Source organism: Schistocerca serialis, chromosome 2 (genome assembly GCF_023864345.2).
Source record: "Schistocerca serialis cubense isolate TAMUIC-IGC-003099 chromosome 2, iqSchSeri2.2, whole genome shotgun sequence".
Lineage (NCBI taxonomy): Eukaryota > Metazoa > Arthropoda > Insecta > Orthoptera > Acrididae > Schistocerca > Schistocerca serialis.
This window is the reverse complement of record NC_064639.1, coordinates 997,674,904-997,697,066: the sequence shown is the minus strand read 5'-3', so window position 1 is coordinate 997,697,066 and position 22,163 is coordinate 997,674,904. Positions and strand designations below refer to the sequence as shown.

The window sequence follows — 22,163 nt, the reverse complement described above, 5'->3', positions numbered from 1 at the left end:
AAGGGATCACAAATTTAGCATTGGAGGTCAGCGTGGAGGGTAAAAATCGTAGAGGGAGACCAAGAGATGAATACACTAAGCAGATTCAGGAGGATGTAGGTTGCAGTAGGTACTGGGAGATGAAGAAGCTTGCACAGGATAGAGTAGCATGGAGAGCTGCATCAAACCAGTCTCAGGACTGAAGACCACAACAACAACAACAAAGAAAGTAATTACACCGACTGAAAAAAGATTGTAGCGGCTGCAAGGGGAGGATTAATCATAATGAAACTTCACAGTTTTAGAAGGTCTGTCACGTTATTTCAGTGATCACAAAATCGAGTCATCAGGAGGAAACTACATGTAACATCTTGAGTCGAGGGATTATGTGAAGTTGGTGCAGTGAGTAAGTAATCGAGAGAATATTACAGAAAAAGTTGCCAATATTATCCAATTATGTAGTATGACGTTGCAGCCCCTCCACCTTGGATGCATGTGCTCGTTTGGTGTGGCGTAATGGACCCGTTTTACCCGAGCTTGAGGATAGCTGGCGCACAACTGGTGTAACTGATCCTTGATGTCTTGGATTCGACACTGGGACTAAGGGGACATCGGAGCTGTTACCGACACGTTCTGTCGTGGACAGAAATGAGGCTCTAGCAGTCACAGGAATACCTCACTATCACGCAGGCAATTCGTGGAGACAAGTACCATGCGTGGACGAGCATCGTGCTGTTGGGAAATGGCACCACGATACTGTTGCATGACAGGTGACACATGAGGACACAGAAAGTTCGTGACGTGTCGTTGTGCCTTCAGAACCCCGACAATCGCTACCAGCCGTGACCTGAAATCATAACCGACGGCTTCCTATACACCATGGCACCACGTACCTCTCCAAACCATTGGATGTACCTCGAGCACAATATGGTACTTGTCCCTTTTTGGTGCTCATACGTGGCGAAGGATAGTCTTAATGGCTAGCACACCACCCCCAGTTTCCCATGCAGTCCAAAATCGGGCCATTGTCAAATCCGAATGCTCCAGAAATCTGGATAATGCACTATTCCACCTTTTGACCTGGGGAAGACCCACAATGAGGCATCTCCCAAAATCTGTCAGATGCTGATACAACTCTCTCTCCAGTACGCGGTACCTCAGTGACTTTTACACTGATCACCTGTCATGTAACGCTGTTCAAACCCCTGATACTCTGGGGTGACAAAAGTCATGGGATAGCGATATGCAGATATAAAGACGACGGTAGTGTCGCATTCCCATGGCGTAAAATGGCAGTGTATTGGCGGTGCTGTCATTTTTATTCACGTGATGCACGTGAAAAGATTTCCGACGGAAATTAACACACTTTGAAAGTAGATTGGTAGTTGGAGTTGGACGTATGAGACATTCCATTTCGGAAACTCCAATATTACAAGATCCACAGTGTCAAGAGTGTGCCGATAATACCAATACCAAATTAGTTATATGTGGTGACTTCTATGTTAATTTCGTATATGACTGTGCTAGGAAAAGTATGTTGGTAGATCTCCTAAATTCATATGATCTGACGCAGACTGTATTTTTTCCAGCTAGGGTGCAGGGGAACAGGCATTACTCTCATCTCAGACAACCCAGTGGTCGACGGCCTTCACTTAACGACCGAGAGCAGAGGCATTTGCGTAGAGTTGCCAGTGCTAACAAATTGGTATATCGGAGCGCCACTTAAATAATTTGACAATTCAGAGGCTTCCTTTACCAGGATATAGATTATCTGGCTGTTTATCAAGGAGTTCCTTGCCGGGTGTGGGAGTGGCCATGTACGTAAAAACAGTATTCCATTTGAGTCCATAGATGTATCACGGCACTGCACTGAACAGATATTTGAATGTTGTGCAGGGCAGTCGAATGTAGTGAAACTAAACTTCTAATTGTTGTTGTTTATAGGTCCACTAACTCTGACTCCAGAGCATTTCTGCTCAACCTAGAGAGGGTTCTTGATTCACTTTGTAGGAAGTACCAGAAATTAGTTATATGTGGTGACTTCTATGTTAATTTCGTATATGACTGTGCTAGGAAAAGTATGTTGGTAGATCTCCTAAATTCATATGATCTGACGCAGACTGTGTTTTTTCCAGCTAGGGTGCAGGGGAACAGTAGCACAGCCACAAACAATATTTTTATTCATTCTTCATTCCTAGATGGGTATTCTGTTAGTAAAAGGGTGAATGGCCTTTCAGACCATAATGCAAAAATTGTAACACTAGAAGGCTTTTGTACACAAATAAATGTCACATATATATACACAAACTATGTAGGGAAGTTAATCTAACAGCAACAGAGAATTTTGTAAACCTCGCCAAAGAACGAGAGTGCAGGATGTTTAGGTGGCGATAACACAGATGACAAATACAGTGCTTTCCTTAACAAATTTCTTATGCTCCTTGAGAGTTGCTTTCCATTAGAACGTTCTAAACGGAGTACTAGTAGTAAAAGGAAGCCTGGGTGGCTGACTAGTGGTATATGGACATAATATAGAACAAAATTGGAATTATATCAAAATGCTACTAGAAGTAGTCACAATCAAGCAACAGTGACCCATTACGAACAGTACTGTAAGGTGCTTAAAAATGTTATTAGGAAGGCAAAGCGTATGTGGTACGCAAATAGAATAGCTAATTCACAGGATAAAATTAAGACCATATCGTCAGTTATGAAGGAAGTGTCTGGTCAGCAGCACAACGTCGACGATATAAAGTCAGTTACTGATAAATCAGATATATGTACAGTATTTAACAATCATTTTCTGAGCACTGCTGCTGAATGAAATAAAAATTTAATTTCTACAGGGAATCATATAACTCTCTTGGCAAATGCCTTTCCGTGTTTGATGTCTGAAATACTCCTCTATAGGTACAGACAAGGGTGAGATTCAGTCAATAATTAAATCACTGAAGACTAAGGACTCTCATGGACGTGACGGAGTGCCTAGCAGAATATTAAAATACTGTGCTGCACACGTCAGCCTTGTATTTAGCCATATCTGTAAGTTTTCCTTTAGAAATGGTCAGTTTCCTGAACTATGAAAGTACTCAGCAGTAAAGCCGCTTTATAAAAAGGGGTAATGGGATAATGTAGACAATTTTAGACCTATTTCTGTGCCATTAGTGTCTGCTAAAGTTATAGAAAAGGCTGTGTACTTAAAAATAATTGATCATTTTATACAACACGATTTGCTATCAAATGTATAGTTCGGCTTTAGAAGTTGTTTACCTACTGAAAATTCTATATTCTCTTTTCTCTGTGAGGTACTGGATAGGTTAAACAAAAGGTTTCGAACCCTAGGTATATTATTCGATTTCACTAATGCATTTGATTGTGTTGACAACGAAACATTGCTCCAGAAGTAAGACCATTACGGAATATGGGGAGTAGCCCACCTCTTAACTTCAGCAACAGATAGCAAAAATGTCATTAATCACAGTGTTCAGAGTGGGTGTGGTGTGGGGTCTGAGTGGGGTGCATTCAAATGGGGGGTGCCCCAGGGATCAGTGTTGGAGCCATTCCTGTTCCTTATTTATATAAATGATATGCCCTTTAGTATTACAGGTGACTCTAAAAGATTTCTGTTCGCTTATGATATTAGCATAGTAGTAAAGGATGTTGCGTGCAACATTGACTCGGTTTCAAATAGTGCAGTTCATAACCTGTAGAAAATAAAGTAACGATAAATCATAGTAAGACACAATTTTTACAATTTCTAAGACACAATTCAACAAAGCTTGACGTTTTAATTTCACAGAATGAGCATATGATTAATGAAATTGAACAGTTCAAATTTCTAGGTGTTCAGATAGGTAGCAAACTGTCTTTTTCAAAGACTTAATGCTGCCATTTTTACTGTTTGAACAGTATCTGAGATGGGTGATCGTTTGACACGAAAATTAGCCTACTTTGCCTATTTTCATTCCCTTATGTCGTTTGGCATTATATTTTGTTGTAAATCCTCCCATTCTAAAGAAATAATTTTGGTTCAGGAAAGGGCGGTTCGGGCAATAAGTGGTGTAAATTCACGAGCCTTTTGTCGACCCCTGTTCGCTAGTCTGGGTATTTTGACATTGGCTTCTCAATATATATATTCCTTAGTGTCATTTCTTGTTAACAATATTAGCTCATTCCCAAGAACAAGCAGCTTTCACTCAGTTAATACCTGGCAAAAATCATACTTGCATTTAGATCGGACTTCCTTAACTCTCGTGGAGAGAGGTGTGCAGTATACTGCTGCTTCCATTTTCAGTAAGCTAACACAAGAATTCAAAAATCTTAGCAGTAATCCACGCGCTTTCAAATCGAAACTGAAGAGGTTCCTCATGGGTCAGTCGTCCTATTTTGTCGAGAGGTTCCTTGAAAATTTAATCTGATTCTTGTTGTATTGTTGATTGGGTTTACTTAAACTTTACTTGCCTTTTTTGGGTTCTTAAACATTTCATTATTATCTGTAATTACTTTTATGTTGTAATTTCATGTACTGAGACGTTCCACGACCTTGCAGATTTGCTCCTGAATTTGGTCCCTACGGAACCTGACTTGTAAATAAATAAAATAAATAAGACATCCAACACTGCGTGAAATAATCTCAGAAATCAATGCGGGACGTATGACGAACGTACCCGTTACGACAGTGCAGCGAAATTTGGCGTTATTGGGCTATGGAAGCAGACGACCGACGCGAATGCCTTAGCGTACAGCACGATAGCGCCTGCAGCGACTCTCCCAGTCTCGTGACCATATTTGCTGCACCCTAGACTACTGGAAAACAGTGGCCTGGTCACTCCCTATTTCAGTTGGCTAGAGCTGATGGTAGGATTAGCGTGTGCTGAAGAGAACGCGAAATCGTGGACCCATCAACAGGCTCTATGTAAGCTGGTGGTGGCGCCATAATGGTCTGGGCTCTGTTTACGTGGAATGGACTGGGTCTTTTGGTCTTATTCTACCGGTCATTGACTGCAAATGGTTATGTTCGGCTACTGGGAGACCATTTGCAGCTATTCATGGATTTCATGTTCCCAAACAACAATGGAATTTTTATGGAGGACGTATCACGGAGCCCCATTTGTTTCGGACTGGTTGGAAGAAAATTGTAGACAATTCGAGCGATCGACATGAATTCCATCGGACATTTATGGGACATATTCGATGGTTTGTTATCGTTCACAAAATCCTGCCCCGGCAGCACTTTCAAGTTGTGGATAGCAACTGAGGCAGCATGGCTAAATATTCCTGCAGGGGACTTGTTGAGACCATGCCACGTTGAATTTCTGCTCTGCTCCATGGGAAAGGAGTTCGACACAATTTCAAGAGGCCTCCCATGACTTCTGTCATCTCGATGTTTGCCCTACCAGGCCCGGTAACAACAGTAAACACGAACAACACTAACTTACTTCTTTCTGTCACAGAGAATTTCAATTCTAATCATTTACATGCCATCTGATGCTGTGCCCCCGTAGAAATTTTCTCTGACTTACGACTATCTATTCCGGGTGCTTCAGCTATCAGTCAGGCATTGTATGATATATTCGATTTGAGATCTCAGTTACTTTTGTTTCTTTGAAAATACCTTCATAACAGTGAAAAGTCCTAGAACATGCAATCACCAAAAAGTGTAATACAAAACATAGAATAATGTAACAACGCAAATGTGCTAAAGTACTGTGATGTTTTTGTTGTCCCTACGAAAACAGTTCAGCATAGCGTCGATGTGCTGCGCGTTCACTGCATTCAGTGAATCAGCACCGAATGTGTATCGTGGTCTATCTACTCTTCATCACCAGTAAACCCATGCATACTGTTGTACATCACTGTTGACGCCAAAGTAACGCAGACCAACAAACACACTGGAGACAGAACCGATCAATAGTGAAGCAAGAAATCGAGCGAAACCCAATTACTATTTCCCGATCCATCGAAGGCCACGAGTATCTTCCACCAAATACTAAAAAATGTCCATGAACAACAATCAAAATTTTGGCCCACTACTAGTAGTGTACTCTGCAGATTATTATGGCTCAGGAATCGGATCCCCTGTAGCAATATATTTACATGTTGATGTTATGTGACAATTCGAACCACTTGCCCTTAGATCACTTCCCAGGGACCGAAAGCAAACAAAAGTTTGAAATTATTTTTATGAAGCTTGGTCATCGAGATTTCAGGGCTGCAGCCGACATCTAGCCACGATACTTCGCACCTGATGGTGGCGAAATGGTTGTCAATCGAAATATTGCGGCAAGATGTCGAAGTCATCAGAGTGTTTTACATTCACATGAAGATGGCTGAACGCTTGTCAGTCGAAATATCTTGGCAAGATGTCAACGTCACTGGGCTACAATGCCGGCCGGTGTGGCCGTGCGGTTAAAGGCGCTTCAGTCTGGAACCGCGTGACCGCTACGGTCGCAGGTTCGAATCCTGCCTCGGGCATGGATGTGTGTGATGTCCTTAGGTTAGTTAGGTTTAATTAGTTCTAAGTTCTAGGCGACTGATGACCTCAGAAGTTAAGACGCATAGTGCTCAGAGCCATTTGAACCATTTTTGGGCTACAATTTCAAAGCCTTATGGACTAGTCATTACTTCGAGAAAACTTATAGCATCACCTCACATAGCGATATCAGTACTGAATACAAGCCTGAGTGAAATGGGCATTGTTATTAGCAACGGCTACGAACGCGAGTGGAACAACTTTGTATCAGAACAAGACACACAGCTCACAGCAGCGACATTTGCGCTTTTAAGCAGATATTTTCAGTGCAGTATACTTACCAGGACAAAGCACAGCTCACACCAGTGACGTTTGCTATTTTAATCAGATATTTTCAGTGCATTATACTTACCAAGACAAATGGGAGCAGTAAATATGAAATAAACGCAATTACCCTGTGGCGAGCAACAGAATACCACCAGTCTCTTGTATCAAATGCCGAAAACAGACGCCTGAAAAATATCCAAAATTTTCTCGCTGGAGTTCGGGTTTACCTTATACACATACCGTCACCACTAATGTACCTCCGGATTACTCTGGCTGAGGACTAGTAAGGGAATCCCATGAAACTATGCAGCTACCTGGCTGTGTTATGTTGCAATGGAAATCACTATTCTGAACTGTCCAGAAAAGTGACCTTGGGCATCTTCTTCCGGCTGGGAGAAACCAAACGGAAGTCCGAAAATTGTTTTTACAAAAAGTTAGTCCGCGAGGTTTCGGGACTGCTACCGGATGAAGTGACACATTGCCACAGTATTTCTGTAGATAAACATTCAGCCGTCGCACCATAAGATGGATGAATGGTTGTCCGCTGAATTATCGTGGGAAGATACAGAAGTCATCCGAGTGTGTTACACTCACCTGAAAATCGCTGGATGGTAGTCAGGCGAAATATCGTAGCAAGATTTACAACGTCATCGAGTGTTTAGCACTCAATTGAAGACGGATGAATGGCTATCGGCCGAAATATCGCAGCAAGATTTCGATCTTATTCCTGTGTTTTATTCTCACCTAATGACGGCTAAATGTCTGTCAACCGAAATATTGTGGCAAGATGTCGACGTCATCCGAGTGTTAGACACTCACGTGTTGAGGGCCGAATCCTTGTCATCCCAAATATCGTGGCAAGATTTCGTCGTCACCGGGCTACAATCCCGAAACCATTGCTCATGAAACCGGGAAACTCCAAACATCACGTCGTATAGCGAGATTTTAGCAATCTCCGCAGAGCTCGTGCTTGCGGATGGTCGTCGACGTGCAGTCCATGGTGTATTAAAGCCGACATTGCGGGCAGCGTGGAAAAATCTTGAAGATGTGCGTTACCTTTAAACAACAAAAGCCGACCCATCGACTAAGACATACTCCCCTCACGGATCTGTCCTCGTTTGTTTCAGGTACGACCTGATGTACGGCGTGACGCAGATCGAGAGCTACCAGCTGTTCGGCAAAGAGGCGCTGGTGTACGGCATCCTGGAAAAGGTGTGCCTTGAAACGCTGAAAGATTACATGCAGGCGAGGTTTCAGGTCAGTGGTCCCATCCCACGTGGCTCACACCTGCTGCTTGTCACTGCTTCGGCCTTTCCTATTCCTCGCCTGAAAGCCGCTTCTCTTCTCAGTTTGAAAATTGTTTCTTAGACAATGGTGTAGGCCAAGTAATGAGATGTGGCCTTTGTAATGACATGTGGTCTATGATTTTCTTACAAGGCATTTCAAATTAACACTAGCACTTAGTTTGTGGGCACTTAATTTGTGGCACACAAAACGTCTATGCTGGATCGAAACTCGAACCGGGATACCTACCATGTACGAACAATGCGCTACTAATCGCACTATCTGTACAGAACTCACGGTCCACCTCGATATTTCAATAACTCACTTGTTTCCAGCCTCACTTTCCAATCTCAGCAGATGCCTTACTCCCGTTCTTGTCGACTAACATGTGTCAGAGAAAGGCTAGCACGGAGAATTCGACCTAGTGCATTGATCCAGATACACTGCATGTCGGGCTGCATTTGTGCAGACGTTCCGGCCAAAGAGCCTTGTAGATCGTTCCTCACCCAACCGCAGTAGGGCGACCACGAAGTGTCTGTTAAGTAAAATAAAACACTTTTCGATTATGATCCCACATGAGTCTATAGCATCGGATGTTCCATATTACTTGTGATGAATGGTATGGTTTTTTCCACTACTGCTAATAAATGGTGACAGTTCTCACGTATCGCCTCAAGATTGTAGTACGATCTGGACAATGAAGTCTTGGTGCTGCTTAATGTTACTAGCGCTTCACTCGTACGTTCGACTGTCCAGCAAAATAACGCCATGTAAGCAGTAGAGACTGAAAAACTAGGTACTATTAAAAAGGTGCCACATATTCCTAAATGAGATAGTATTGGCCAGAATTAGATGAAATGATGAGTCCAGAACCCAATATCTGATGAGACACTGGCCAATCTTCACTCTTTTTCCCATGTGTCACACAGAAATAGACCTTATAGGCAGCAATGCAAAAAAATGTTCAAATGTGTGGGAAATCTTATGGGACTTAACTGCTAAGGTCATCAGTCCCTAAGCTTACACACTACTTAACCTAAATCATCCTAAGGAGAGACACACACACCCGTGCCCGAGGGAGGACTCGAACCTTCGCCGGGACCAGCCGCCCAGTCCATGACTGCAGCGCCTAAGACCGCTCGGCTAATCCCGCTCGGCGAGCGATGCATGTGGTTACCAAGCGTCCTGACACATCTCTGAGATCTGCTTCGCTACATCACAGTGAACGACGCTAGTTTCCCAACGCTGTTGGATTCTTTCCGACTGTGTCATATGCATGGTCGCACGTTCTTGTAATGCCTGCACATTCTCTATGGGTTGTGAGTGCGCCAATGACATTAAATGTTGCAAGCTTGCTACTCTCTTTTAGGATCTGGACTTTAATAAAAATGGCAAGGTAATGTTAATCAGAACACTGGGAGAAGTTGTGATCTAAATGACAATAGATTTATTCAACCTTAACATCACAAGACAAAATAAATGAATAAGGAAACGTCACACAAACATTTTTATTTGACAGACTCTTTAACTAACATGGGGTCTATGGTGGACAAAGTGATCAGTCTGGGGTCGACACAGGACACTACCCGGAACACTATTTGCTATATCTCACTTCATATACATGAATCCGGCTTGTGGCAACTAAACTGCGCCACAATCAAACATCTATACTCTTCTTCTTCTTCTTTCGATTTCGGCCATCTTTGGACCACGTTCAACAATTCACTTGCCCGGCTTTTTGATCTTTTTTTCTCTCTTCCCAATATTTCCTCATCATTTTCGAGTGGTTCCTCCTCCGCTCTTCCGACCATTTCCTGTTATTATTCTTTAGTTTCGTTTCTTCTGGAAAACACTTAATTTCGTTCACTATTTGTCTAAACTTTTCCCTGTCCCTGATTGACTCACGGGTGACATTAAAATAGGCCAAATCCTTTTTCACCATCTGTATCCATTTATTGTTGGTTTTTTCGTTCCTGTTACTATGTTCAAACACTTTTCTTGTTAGTCTGTTTCCATCCATCCTCGACAGGTGACCATAAAACGTTAGTCTGCGTTTACGCATTGCCTCACTCACTTTCTCAATAGTTTTGTATATTTCCTTATTACTCTTTAGCTTGTACTCTTCTCCAATCTTTCTCGGTCCTAATATTTTTCTCAAAATTTTCCTTTCTTTCTTTTCCATGTTTTCTATTTCCCCCTTTTTGTTAAGAGTTAGGCACTCCGATGCATACAGGCATTCTGGTCTAATGACAGTTTTATAATGTCTTAATTTAGCTTGAATCGAAATGTTTTTTTTGTTATATATGTCTTTGGTTTTTTGAAAAGCAAATTCCATTTTCCTTGCTCTCGCCTGGTTTGCACTCTTGTCTAAACCATTCACTTGAATTATTTCACCTAAATACTTAAATTTTTCTACTCTCTTAATATTGCCGTATTTAGTAATAAGATTTTTCTTGTTATTTCTATGATTAGACGTATACACGGTTTTTTCAAATGAAATCTGCAGTCCAACTCTGGCCGAAACTTCTTGTAGTTTCTCCAGGTAGTTCTGAGCTATTTCTTCGTTTTCTGTAATTATTGCCAGATCGTCTGCAAAAGCTAAACAGTCCACTTCTATTTTTTCTTTTTTTGTTCCAATTCTGATGTCATTCTTGGTGCCTTTGAGTTCTTCTTTCCATATTCTCAATATCTTTTCCAGTACGCAGTTGAAGAGGATTGGGGATAAACCATCACCTTGTCTAACACCTGTTTTAATTTCGAACTTCCTTGAAATTTCACCCATAAATTTAACTTTGGCCTTACTGTTTGTTAGCGTCTGTTTGATAAATAGAATTGTTTTCGTATCGACCCCAAATTCTTCCAATACTTTCAGTAATGTTTCTCTATCTACCGAGTCGTATGCTTTTTTGAAATCTACAAATACTATTGCAAATCTCTGGCCTCTTGAGATTCTGTAACGAATTAGTGTTTTCAGGTTAAATATTTGTTCAACACAGGATCTACCTTGTCTAAAACCTGCTTGATATTCACCTATTTTTTTATCCAGAACTGGCTCCACGATTTGAAGTAATTTCCTTGACAAAATTTTGTATCCTCCTGGTAGTAGCGAGATCCCTCTATAATTATTAACATTCATCTTATCCCCCTTTTTGTGTAGTGGGTGTATCAGGGCACACTGCCAGTCTTCAGGAATTCTTTCTTCGTCCCAGATCTTCTTAAACATATGTTCCAAAACTTGTGGGAGGTTGGTATCCATTATTTTTAGGATTTCTGGTACTATGGAGTCTTCACCTGGGGCTTTATTGTTTTTTAGACTGTGTATTATGTGTTTTATTTCTTCAGCGTCTGGAGGTTTTGACTCGGTATTAGTATTTCGGTGGTTTTCAAAACTCATTTTGTCTTTGGGTGGTTCACAATTTAGTAGATTCTCGAAATATTTTGCTAATATTTCACAATTAGTCTTGTTTGTCAAACCTAGCTTGTTCTCTTCATCTTTAAAACATAAATTTGGGGATTGGTATTTGGTTAGCTGTTTTCTAAAAGTTTTGTAGAAATCTCTAGAATTATTTCTTTTAAAGTCTTCCTCAATCTGTTCTAGGTTATCCTGAAATTGTCTTCTTTTTTTATTACGGAAAAGCTTAGCTGTTTCTCTTCTCTGGATTTTAAAATTGTCAAGATCTTGAGGATCTTTTGTGGAGTTCCATTTCTGCCACAATTTCTGTCTCTTCTCCAGGTTCTCATCACATTCATTGTCCCACCATGGATGTCTTCTTACTCTTTTCACGAGACAATTTTCTTTTGCTATTTCAACTATTTCGTTTTTGATCTCGTCCCATCCCGCTTCCTTATTTATTGTGGATATGCCATCGCTATCTTTGTGCAATGCTCTTTGAAACCGTTGTTTAATTTCTTCATTTTTTAACGTTTCTGTGTTATATTTTGGAATTTTGTAAAAGGTTTTCTTCTCTTTTCGAAATGGGAGTGGTCTGAATTTAATCGTAGTCAAATAGTGGTCTGAATCAACATCAAGGCTTTTCAGCACTTTAGTGTTTTGAATTTCTTCTTGACAATGAAGTGAGATAGCCACATGGTCAATTTGGAATTCTCCGAGAAGTGGATTTGGTGATCTCCATGTTTTAGTTTTTCGGCTCAGCTTTTTGAAATGTGTTGTCATTATTTTCAAGTTGAAATGCCTACATACCTCTATAAGCCTTTCTCCATTTTTTGAAGTTCTTTTGTGACCTGGGAAGAGGCCTACTGTTCCATGGTATTTTTTCTCTATACTCTACTATTCCTAAAAAAGAAAAATATAGTTCGAAAGAACAGGGTGCCGAGAAACATATATTGGAGCCCTACGCAGTAACAGCGAATACTTTACCCTCCTGCTGGTCAGGGCAGCACACCACGATGCATTCGGCGACTGAAGTCATGGACGGCAGCAGTCTGTTATTAATGGCGCACGCCCGAAAAATGCAAGTACGCGGTCTCGTGTTCGGTTAATTTGGAACGCAGGTACTTTACCATGAGCTTCTGAAACCCCGGTGGATTCCAGTGTGCAGGTGTACCCGACTGCTGGTCTGACAAGCCAATCTGACTTCGTGCCACGACTATGCGTGATGGAATATGTCAAATGTTTAGACGGCCGACTCAAGGCAAATAAGTACACCCATGCATAACTCAATATGTGCATGATGCTAGAAGCAATACCTCTGATGGTTCAGAAGGTGACTGGCACAGGCTCTAAGTGGCATACTAGCAAAGGACACCAGTCTCACCGTTCAGGTAGAGACCTGTAGCTCTTTACTAGCGAAGCTCTGGTACAAGAGTGATCTTCTCTTTCTGTCCGCTTTCTTCCTCAGCTCGGTAGCAAAAGCTCATTTACATCTTAGACTTCCTCCACTTTAGCACAAGCCAATCACGAGCTGGAGCATGGCATTCGAAGCTCAGAGAGCGCCCCTTGCTCTGCATACACGGATTTGACCAATTGGGAGAAAAGGAAAAAAGATTCAGTTTCGCAGCCTTTTTCTCACGCGTTTGCGCCATGTCTTTTGCTAACAACATGACCAGGATGGAACCACAGCCCTCCATAAAAAGCCTTTTATCTCTTCTGTTGCGTCCACTTCGAAGTTTCCAAAGAACGGCCATAAACTCGCTAAAAGCCTCGCGTTTTCACAAATATGTTTTGTAACAGAGTCTGGACGTCTGGGTGCCAGTGACCTGTCCCACCGAAATTCGCAGAACGCACACAGATGTCCCGTCGGCTTCCTGCCTAATAAGGCCCCATCCTCTGCTTTATTGCCGGTCTACAACGCGCTGGCCATTGCAGCGGCGACTTCTCGCCGCTAGGCAGTCTACCTGGACACAAATGCTGACTGACTGGCGCCAACCAACGTGTTCTCACAATGAGGCCGCAGAACTCAGCCGTCCGGAAATGCTTCCACGCAGGTTCCGCAGAAAAAACGAGCTTCCCTGGCCCACCGTCACCATGCTTTTACAGCAGTCATTTAAGTCGGCACCCTATTCCTTTGAACGCAGGTAAAGCTTACCGTTATTCTTTCCCTAGAGCATGCAAGCGAGAGCATTAACCACTGCCCACCATTCAATTGACGTGTGAAGTCAAATTGCAAATCATATTCCCTAAGAAAAAGAAGCGGCATAACACTAAATCAAAAGTGAGAGTGCCCTGCCATCTCTCAATGTTCCCTGAAGCCAGGAATCCGACGGAGTCAGGACGGCCAGGAGTTGGCCACGCTAAGAGACCTCCAAGCTAGTCTATCGCCCATGAAATGTGCAGTGATGTACTGTCGTACAATAAGTAGAAACCGAGAAGTAGGGGGTGAGGTCGGGGGTGGGAAGTGCCTCGTATTTGAAAAACCATAATCGTCCTTCCACAATGGTAACATTCTCCAAAAGCGCTGGTAACACAGTGCGCAAGAACATTAAGACAGCCTAATTACTCAATACTACAAATTGCTGGTCAGAAATAAAACAGTCTATATCTCAACAGGTATTAATTCCCGGACATGCAACTATAGGAACTTTTCTTCTAGTTTTCGCCAATACTACCTCCTATGGGAACATGTGACGTTTTTTTAATAATCCTACATTATTACCGTTTTTAATACAAAGTGTCACAAAATAGCGCAGACGCTCCTTGAACAAAGTAGATATAGTTTCACTTAACATGCCACTACTGATAATAAAAAATTAAAAATGAATTGAATAAATGTTCATTTAGTGTACTGTGATATTAAAATATGCAGGTGCTTTTCAGTTTGAACCAAAATCATTATTGCATATTTAATAATGCCTATCACAATTTATGTTGCCACTCACTGTAATTCAGACACGTAATACACATGCGACAATGCGTATCACTCGACAGCACAGTAAATATAGAATTTTGTGCATTCCTATACAAAACATGCGTTCTATTTTCACAACAGAGATGTGTGTATCAAGTGACAGTTAGTAGATTTCGGCAAAAGTGTTGCAAAACTTAAAGGATAAACACGCAGACAATACAGAACACAGTAAATATTTCCGGTGCACCAAATGTTTCGTTATCATTTGCAGAATCAATACCACTAGATATCTTATGACATGCTTAGCTTATGTGAAGGAAGATAACGTTCTGGTGTGTGGGCTGCCTTATAATAACCTAATGGAATGTTGTCGAATTAAGTCGGGTGATGCTGAGAGAATTAGATTAGGAAATGAGACACTTAAAGTAGTAAAGGAGTTTTGCTATTTAGGGAGCAAAATAACTGATAATGGTCGAAGTAGAGACGATATAAAATGTAGACTGGCAATGGGAAGGAAAGCGTTTCTGAAGAAGAGAAATTTGTTAACATCGAGTATAGATTTAAGTGTCAGGAAGTCGTTTCTGAAAGTATTTGTATGGAGTGTATCCATGTATGGAAGTGAAACATGGACGATAAATAGTTTGGACAAGAAGAGAATAGAAGCTTTCGAAATATGGTGCTACAGAAGAATGCTGAAGATCAGATGGGTAGATCACATAACTAATGAGGAGGTATTGAATAGAATTGGGGAGAAGAGGAGTTTGTGGCACAACTTGACTAGAAGAAGGGATCGGTTGGTAGGACATGTTCTGAGGCATCAAGGGATCACCAATTTAGTACTGGACGGCAGTGTGGAGAGTAAAAATCGTAGAGGGAGACCAAGAGATCAATACGCTAAGCAGATGAATACAGAAAGCAGATTCAGAAGGATGTAGGTTGCAGTAGGTACTGGCTGTTGAAGAAGCCTGCACAGGATAGAGTAGCATGGAGAGCTGCATCAAACCAGTCTCAGGACTGAAGACCATAACAACAACAACAACATTGTAATAATGTGCTCATCTGATGGTTTGCTGCTTCAAAGAGTGTGGCAGTCAATGATACTACACGACATCAAAAGGTACGTTAAACATATAGACCCACACTGCGACTACTAGGCTTCAAGGGCGACACTTAGTAACACTACTGTGCATCAACGGTGGCGTGTCCAATCTTACTAGGAGACATCAAAAAGTAAGTTATGCATATCGCTCCACACTAGGACCACTGTGCATGAAAGGTGGCGTATTACCAGAAAAAGTGACCTGTTATGGATTTCCATTGTGCAGTGTTCTGGTGCGATGTGGGATAACAGGTGCATCACAGCGTAGGAGTGAAATGGCGTGGAAGACTACGCTTCTTGGTGCAAAACGTTTAAACTGCACACGGATTCACATCGAAATTCTGGCGGTTTATGGACCCAATCCATTATCGTGTCCCTCGTGATGGCTGGGTGTTGTGTGCTGTCCTTAGGTTAGTTAGGTTTAAGTAGTTCTAAGTTCTAGGGGACTGATGACCATAGATGTTAAGTCCCATAGTGCTCAGAGCCATTTGAACCATTATCGTGTCCGTTACGTAGTGAAATGGGGGCAACCCCGAATCCACCCGAAACCATGTAGGTAAGCGGGTAACGGGACCGAATCCTCCAAAACTGACACATTGTATGTTGTATTATAGCCAATAATATAATTATCTCTGCCGTGTTCCATATCTCCTGCCCCTACACCTCCCATGTTTTAAACATTCACTTATACACGCTTTGCGCGTGACCTTGAGCGGGACTTAGTCCCTGGCGCTATGCTGGTTGGACTTTATCTCGATAAGATAAAAGATAAAACTTTTAAACATACAATACACGCGAAAAATTTTTACATCTTCTACTGTAACTTCATATGCTTTCCTTTGCCTACTTGGAGTATTCATAACATTTAGAACTGCTACCTACTTCAAACGGGAGGATTCAGTCCCATCGTTTTTCAGACCCTTGCGGGCTCGGGTGGATTCTGTACAATTTTTCTGATCGCGGGAGGATTCGGGGCAGCGCCCAGTGAAATGGCGCCAACAGACTTGGGTGAGTGGAATCGGAAAGGAAGGACACCGACCACAGAGAACCTCGTGTAGGCAATCGATGAACTTCTTAGCACCAGTCGCAGAGTGGCAACAGTGGACATTGTTCAGTAGATCCGCATCCCAACAGGCAGTGCACATTACACAGTCTGAGATCGTCTGCAGTATCCGAAACTGTGCTCACACTGGATTCCACGATCACTATCACTTGCACACAAACGTGCGTAGTGTAGGGCGTCTCTAAATTTCCTTGGGCGTTACTATATGAATGATAATGCTCTCTAAGCCGCATCGCTACGAGCGCTGAGAGGTGAGTCCATCATTTCACACCTTCAATAAAGAGAGCATCCTTGGAATGGACCTACTCGCCTCGCCTATGCGGAAAAAAATGCGAACTTGCTTCACCTGCAGGTAATCTGAGGGAAAGCGCATGACCCACCGTTTTCTTCAACCGTGAAAGAATTGCGTACACGAGTTTATGGCAAAAGGCAGAAACATTAGTGCCGATTTGTACTGTGCAACAATGATATCACTGTGCAGGGCCATAAAGAAGAAGAGGCGTGGAAAATTAAGCAAAGACATCGTTCTCGTTCGCGACAGTGAGACATCACACTGAGCTCACAAGTTTTGCTACAGCAGTCCATGTTTTGCACTAACCTATTTTCAACATTTAGGCAAGCTGAAACAGCGTATGGGAGGAAAGTGATTTTCCATCAACGCTGATGTTAACAATGCAGTTGGAGCGGCTACGAGGAGGTATTAAATGAAGAGGTGACATGTTGAAATTTCTAAGCTGACCGTTCACTATAGGTATACACTCCGCTGAGCAGAATATCACAGTCGTATTAAGTTTACGTCACTGTTAATTTCGAAAAATCGCTAAACCTAACAAGGGTTGGGTAGCACCATTGTCTGCCAGTTTCGATGCGCTTTAAAGTAATGACCGGGAACCAAGTGGAAAGATCGAGGTAATTAAGCCTTCGTTTTCGGAAAGATAATTTCTCTTTTTCGTCGGTGAAGTATAGCTTTCAATTGTTCGTTCTTTCAAGCAAAGCGATGGCGTTGCACTTACCACGATAAGCTACAGACGGATTCGAGTCAATCGGAAGATGAAGGGCAGAACGAAACGAAACTGACCTGGACACAGCACACGGGAAAGGCCAGGGTAGTTTTCGGCAACTGGTTCATAAATAACTGAAACCGTGGCCTATACGGAAGAGCGCTTATTCCCGGAAGTATCACAAAACAGTTCTTAACAAGCGCATAGAAGACTGAGGGGATAATCTCATGCAACACTGACGTTATTACTATTACAGTGATGAAGGGTTGACTTAATTCATAATCGTTCGATTGTACATGTTAGTTAAGATGTTACTGCACGTACACTGCGCAACACAAGTGGTCACTAACATTTCGCATGCTAGCAGGCGCAATTTCATCGATGTAGCGCTATCCAGCTGTGGAGTGACGAAATGTTTGCACGCCACACGGCAATCAGTAAATATCCATCTCTATACAGGAACATTTTTAAAGTTCCCAACTGAGGCGCGGCGGTGACACTGTGTAGTCATTGAAAGACCCTAACTTGTTTTGTTCACACCTGTGTCAAGGTCGCATTGCCCCCCCCCCCCCCCCCCTCCTGTGATCACGCCTCAGGAGGGCTGATGAGAAAACATAAACAACCTTTGCTGCTTCAGATCCCATTAAACATTCGGTGAACGATTTCGAAAGGTTCCTATTGGTACCACTGTGAACACCAGAGCAAAAATTTGTGATCAAGCTACACTCCAGAGAGGTCAGATAACATTCAGTGGAGTTGCAGGCCTACAATGTCCTTGGGTGTTGAATGGTCAATGCGGGGAGGAGAGGGGAGGGGGTTGCCAGAAGTGTCAAAGTTGTTAAGAATGTCGTTCTGTTGCACATTGCCCTGCAGACTGCTGTTTTCGACTGCAAAACGTGTGAATGCTTTATTGGCCGGTCGGGGTGGCCGAGCGGTTCTAGGCGCTACAATCCGGAACCGCGCTGCTGCTACGGTCGCTGGTTCGAATCCTGCCTCGGGCATGGATGTGTGTTATGTCCTTAGGTTACTTAGGCTTAACTAGTTCTGAGTTCTAGGGGACTGATGACCTCAGCAGTTAAGTCCCATAGTGCTCGGAACCATCTATACCTTATTGCGCAAGTGTTGACACTTTGGTGTTTGAAGCGTTTCCGTGCCTGAGGCTGAAGTCAAAGGGCGCTTCGCTTTTTCACAGAGGGAGATTGTGGGCACCTCCGAGTTCAATTTCCAACTTCTGCAACGCAATGACAGATAATTATGGGGCCAGGACAAGTGACCCTTTTTGTTTTGCGCTGTGTTGTTTAGAACACACTCTGTTTGATATTATTTGACTACGCTATAGATTTAAGCCATCGAAACAAGATTTAATGAAAAGAATGATGATCGTAGAGGAGTACTCTTATTGTATTTGCATTTAATTACCACATAATAGAACATGGAAGAATGGGGGAAGGGGGAAAAAGTGAGTGGGGAGCTGTAGTGCCGTGGTTTACGCACTTGTTTCGTCTCTGGACTGTACTGAATCAAAGTTTTGTTTGTAGGCACTTCTCTGGTCTTCTACATACTGAAATTCCCTTTCAAAATTACCATAAGATTCAGCTAGATGAGTCAAAACAAAATTACACAGCTCATTGGTAATGTGAATATTCGGTAATTCGTTTCCAGCAACAGCAGAAGTGTATCTCTGTGTCAGGGCAATCCTGGCGATTTCTTTAGCCATCTGGAATGGCAAGACACAGCTGTAAGTTTAGTGACGCTGCCTAAAGCGCGGTAACTGGAACGAAGAAATAAGTAATTAAGTAACTTGTATGACTAGTGTAACGCAAGATTTTCATTTATGATACGTCGTCTGGTTTTGAACAATATTAGTGTTGTAGAGCCTAAGTTGCTGTTGTAATGCAGTTTTGCAAACGTTATTGCTATACAGGATGAACCACCAAAAACTTGCGCCCCTGATATTGCAGAAATGAAAAGTACTATTGATGGGCGGTTTTCACAGAATGGATTGGTAGTTAGGGGCTCGTATTGTTAGCCGATAAACAGATTATAGTAATACTTGTGTATTTTTTGTGCAATTACACACTTGTTTGGACGGAACATTGCCTATTGGCATCAACAGACGAAAAGCAGGGTAAATTAGAATGTCAGTGATGTTTTTGCAGGATTCTAGTGCGAGCAGTTTACGAGGTATCGTGTTTTGAGAAGTTTCCAAACCGTCACTTGTTTCTGACACACAACCTGCGTAGTTGCTAGGTACGATGTCCTTATTTTTTTGCTTACAAGGTGCTTGTGTATTCCTTGAGTGCGTTGCAGCTTGCTAATCAGTTAGTGTGTGACAGTCCATGCACTAGGTCGTGAGTGTACGGTGGGATCTACCAATGCAGAAAAAGCCGCCGACGTGCTCATGGTGTATGGAGAGCGTAGGAAGAATGCAGTTCGTTCTTGTACGGAATATGCGGCAAGATATCCCAATAGACGTCAACCATCTCGGCAATTACTTATCAACTTCTTCACCCAGTTACGTGAAAGTGGAAGTGTAGACCTAGACAAAGAAAAAGTAGGAAACAAGTGAGGACGGAAGAGGGGGAAATTTATGTTCTTGCTTTTTTTGGAGTTGATTTGCACCACACGAAGAAGTAGTATGAGTCAGCAGAGTATCCTGCGCATTCTCTATCGACATAGGTTCCATCCCTGTGGCACCTCTCTCCATCAAGAGCTGCATGCAAACTATTGTGAGAATGGTATTAACATGGGCATTAAGACACAATATTCTAGACGTATCATGTATCTATTTACCTGTGAAGTCACATTTACGAATCACGGCCAGGTAAACCGCCGAAACATGCGCTACTGATCTGTGGACAATCCTAGTAGGCCTCGTCTGGGGGAACGTCAGCGTCCATGGAGTATAAACATATGGTGTGGGGTACGTATAGACACTTGTTTCATAGACGGAACACTGAACGCGCACAAGAACCGCAACCTAGTAACACACCATCTTCCATGGATGCTAGAAGACGCTCCTCCGCAGATTAGGAGGAACCTCTGATTACATCATAATCGCTGTGTGATCTTAGGCTTTTCCGGCGAATTAACTGTTTGTATTGTTCTCGGGTGTCCAGCCGGGTGCAGTCGTTTTCGAACCACGATATTTCGACAGCGTTCCCTGCCGTCATCTTCAGGTGATAACCGCAGACTAAGCGTCTCCGATGAATTTCCTCCCCTTTATACTGTGATCGCTCCCCACCCCTTCCCCCGCGTCATGCCGCACGCAGCACTGCGTGGAGTGGTCGTGGGGAGGGGCGGACTGCTGGCTGCTGGATGCGAACTGTGGACCATCAGATGTCCTGTGGCCTTCGTCGGGCGCGGAAGTCGCTTTGGGTCGGCGCTGTGCTTTTAGTTGGCTGAGTTCTGGGTCCCCAGGCTTTGCTGAGATTTAACCCGGCGTCTCTGTGGATCAGCCCGCCCCTCCCCACCACCACTCCACGAAGCGCCGCGTGCGGCATGACGCAGGGAACGGGGTGGGTAGCGGTCAGAGTACAAAGGGGATGAAATTCAGCGGAGATACTCAGTCTGCGCCGGCCGAAGTGGCCGTGCGGTGAAAGGCGCTGCAGTCTGGAACCGCAACACCGCTACGGTCGCAGGTTCGAATCCTGCCTCGGGCATGGATGTTTGTGATGTCCTTACGTTAGTTAGGTTTAACTAGTTCTAAGTTCTAGGGGACTAATGACCTCAGCAGTTGAGTCCCATAGTGCTCAGAGCCATTTGAACCATACTCAGTCTGCAGGTATCACCTGAAGATGATGGCAAGGAACACTGTCGAAATATCGTGGTTTGAAAACGACTGCACCCGGCTGAAGACCTGAGAACAGTACAAACACCGTAATGGCTGTCCAGCCCTTCATACACGAAGTACTACAGCGTGTCTTCATTAATTGTTTCCAAATCGTTGGTTTGGAAGCAGATGACCTGTACTTTGGCCAGTCCATTCCCTGGATTTGACGCCTGTAGACTTTTTTCTGTGTGGAAAGGTGAAAGACTCTGTCTAAAAGGACATACCAACTATATTCGATGATATACAACGACGTGTTCTGCAGCCCACTCGGACACGTCCTCTGAAGTACTAGCGTGTGTGCAGCAGTTGTTCCATACCAGACTGGAAGCGTGTACTGCCGCTGAGGGTGGTCATTTTCGAACACAACCTGTGATGGTCAGTTTGTCTCGCTACTGGTCAGAATGTATATAACTAGTGTATGCACTTGTGTTACTCTTCAGGGTGTGCTACTACAGGCATTGCACAAGTGTCGGTGTGGGAACTTTTCAAAGTACGATGTCTCTTAAACGACTTGCACTATAACCCTGCAACAAACACCATTAACATTCTTATTTACCCTACTTCTACTTTGTTAATGTAAATTGGCATTGTTCCATTTAAAGAAGTGTACATTTGCACTACCTATTGACTGGCCAAAAAGATGAGCCTCTGAATACCAATCCAATGTATGAGAATCGCACATCAAAAGCACTTTCTATTTCCGCTACATCTGCGGTGGAAGTCTATATACGGTAACATCACCTGTATTTTATCCTTCAGGCTGATTAGATAGTATACAAACAGTCAGAAACCGGTCATCAA

At 42.9% G+C, this 22,163-nt stretch overlaps 1 protein-coding gene across 1 annotated transcript in view; it reads left to right on the top strand.

Moving 5' to 3' along the window:
* LOC126456583 (uncharacterized) overlaps nt 1-22,163 on the top strand; it is a 454,669-nt gene that overhangs the window by 277,002 nt on the left and 155,504 nt on the right. The window contains exon 5 of the mRNA XM_050092328.1: nt 7,906-8,035. Within this exon, the coding sequence (XP_049948285.1) occupies nt 7,906-8,035 (130 nt within the window). The remainder of the gene's footprint in view (nt 1-7,905; nt 8,036-22,163) is intronic.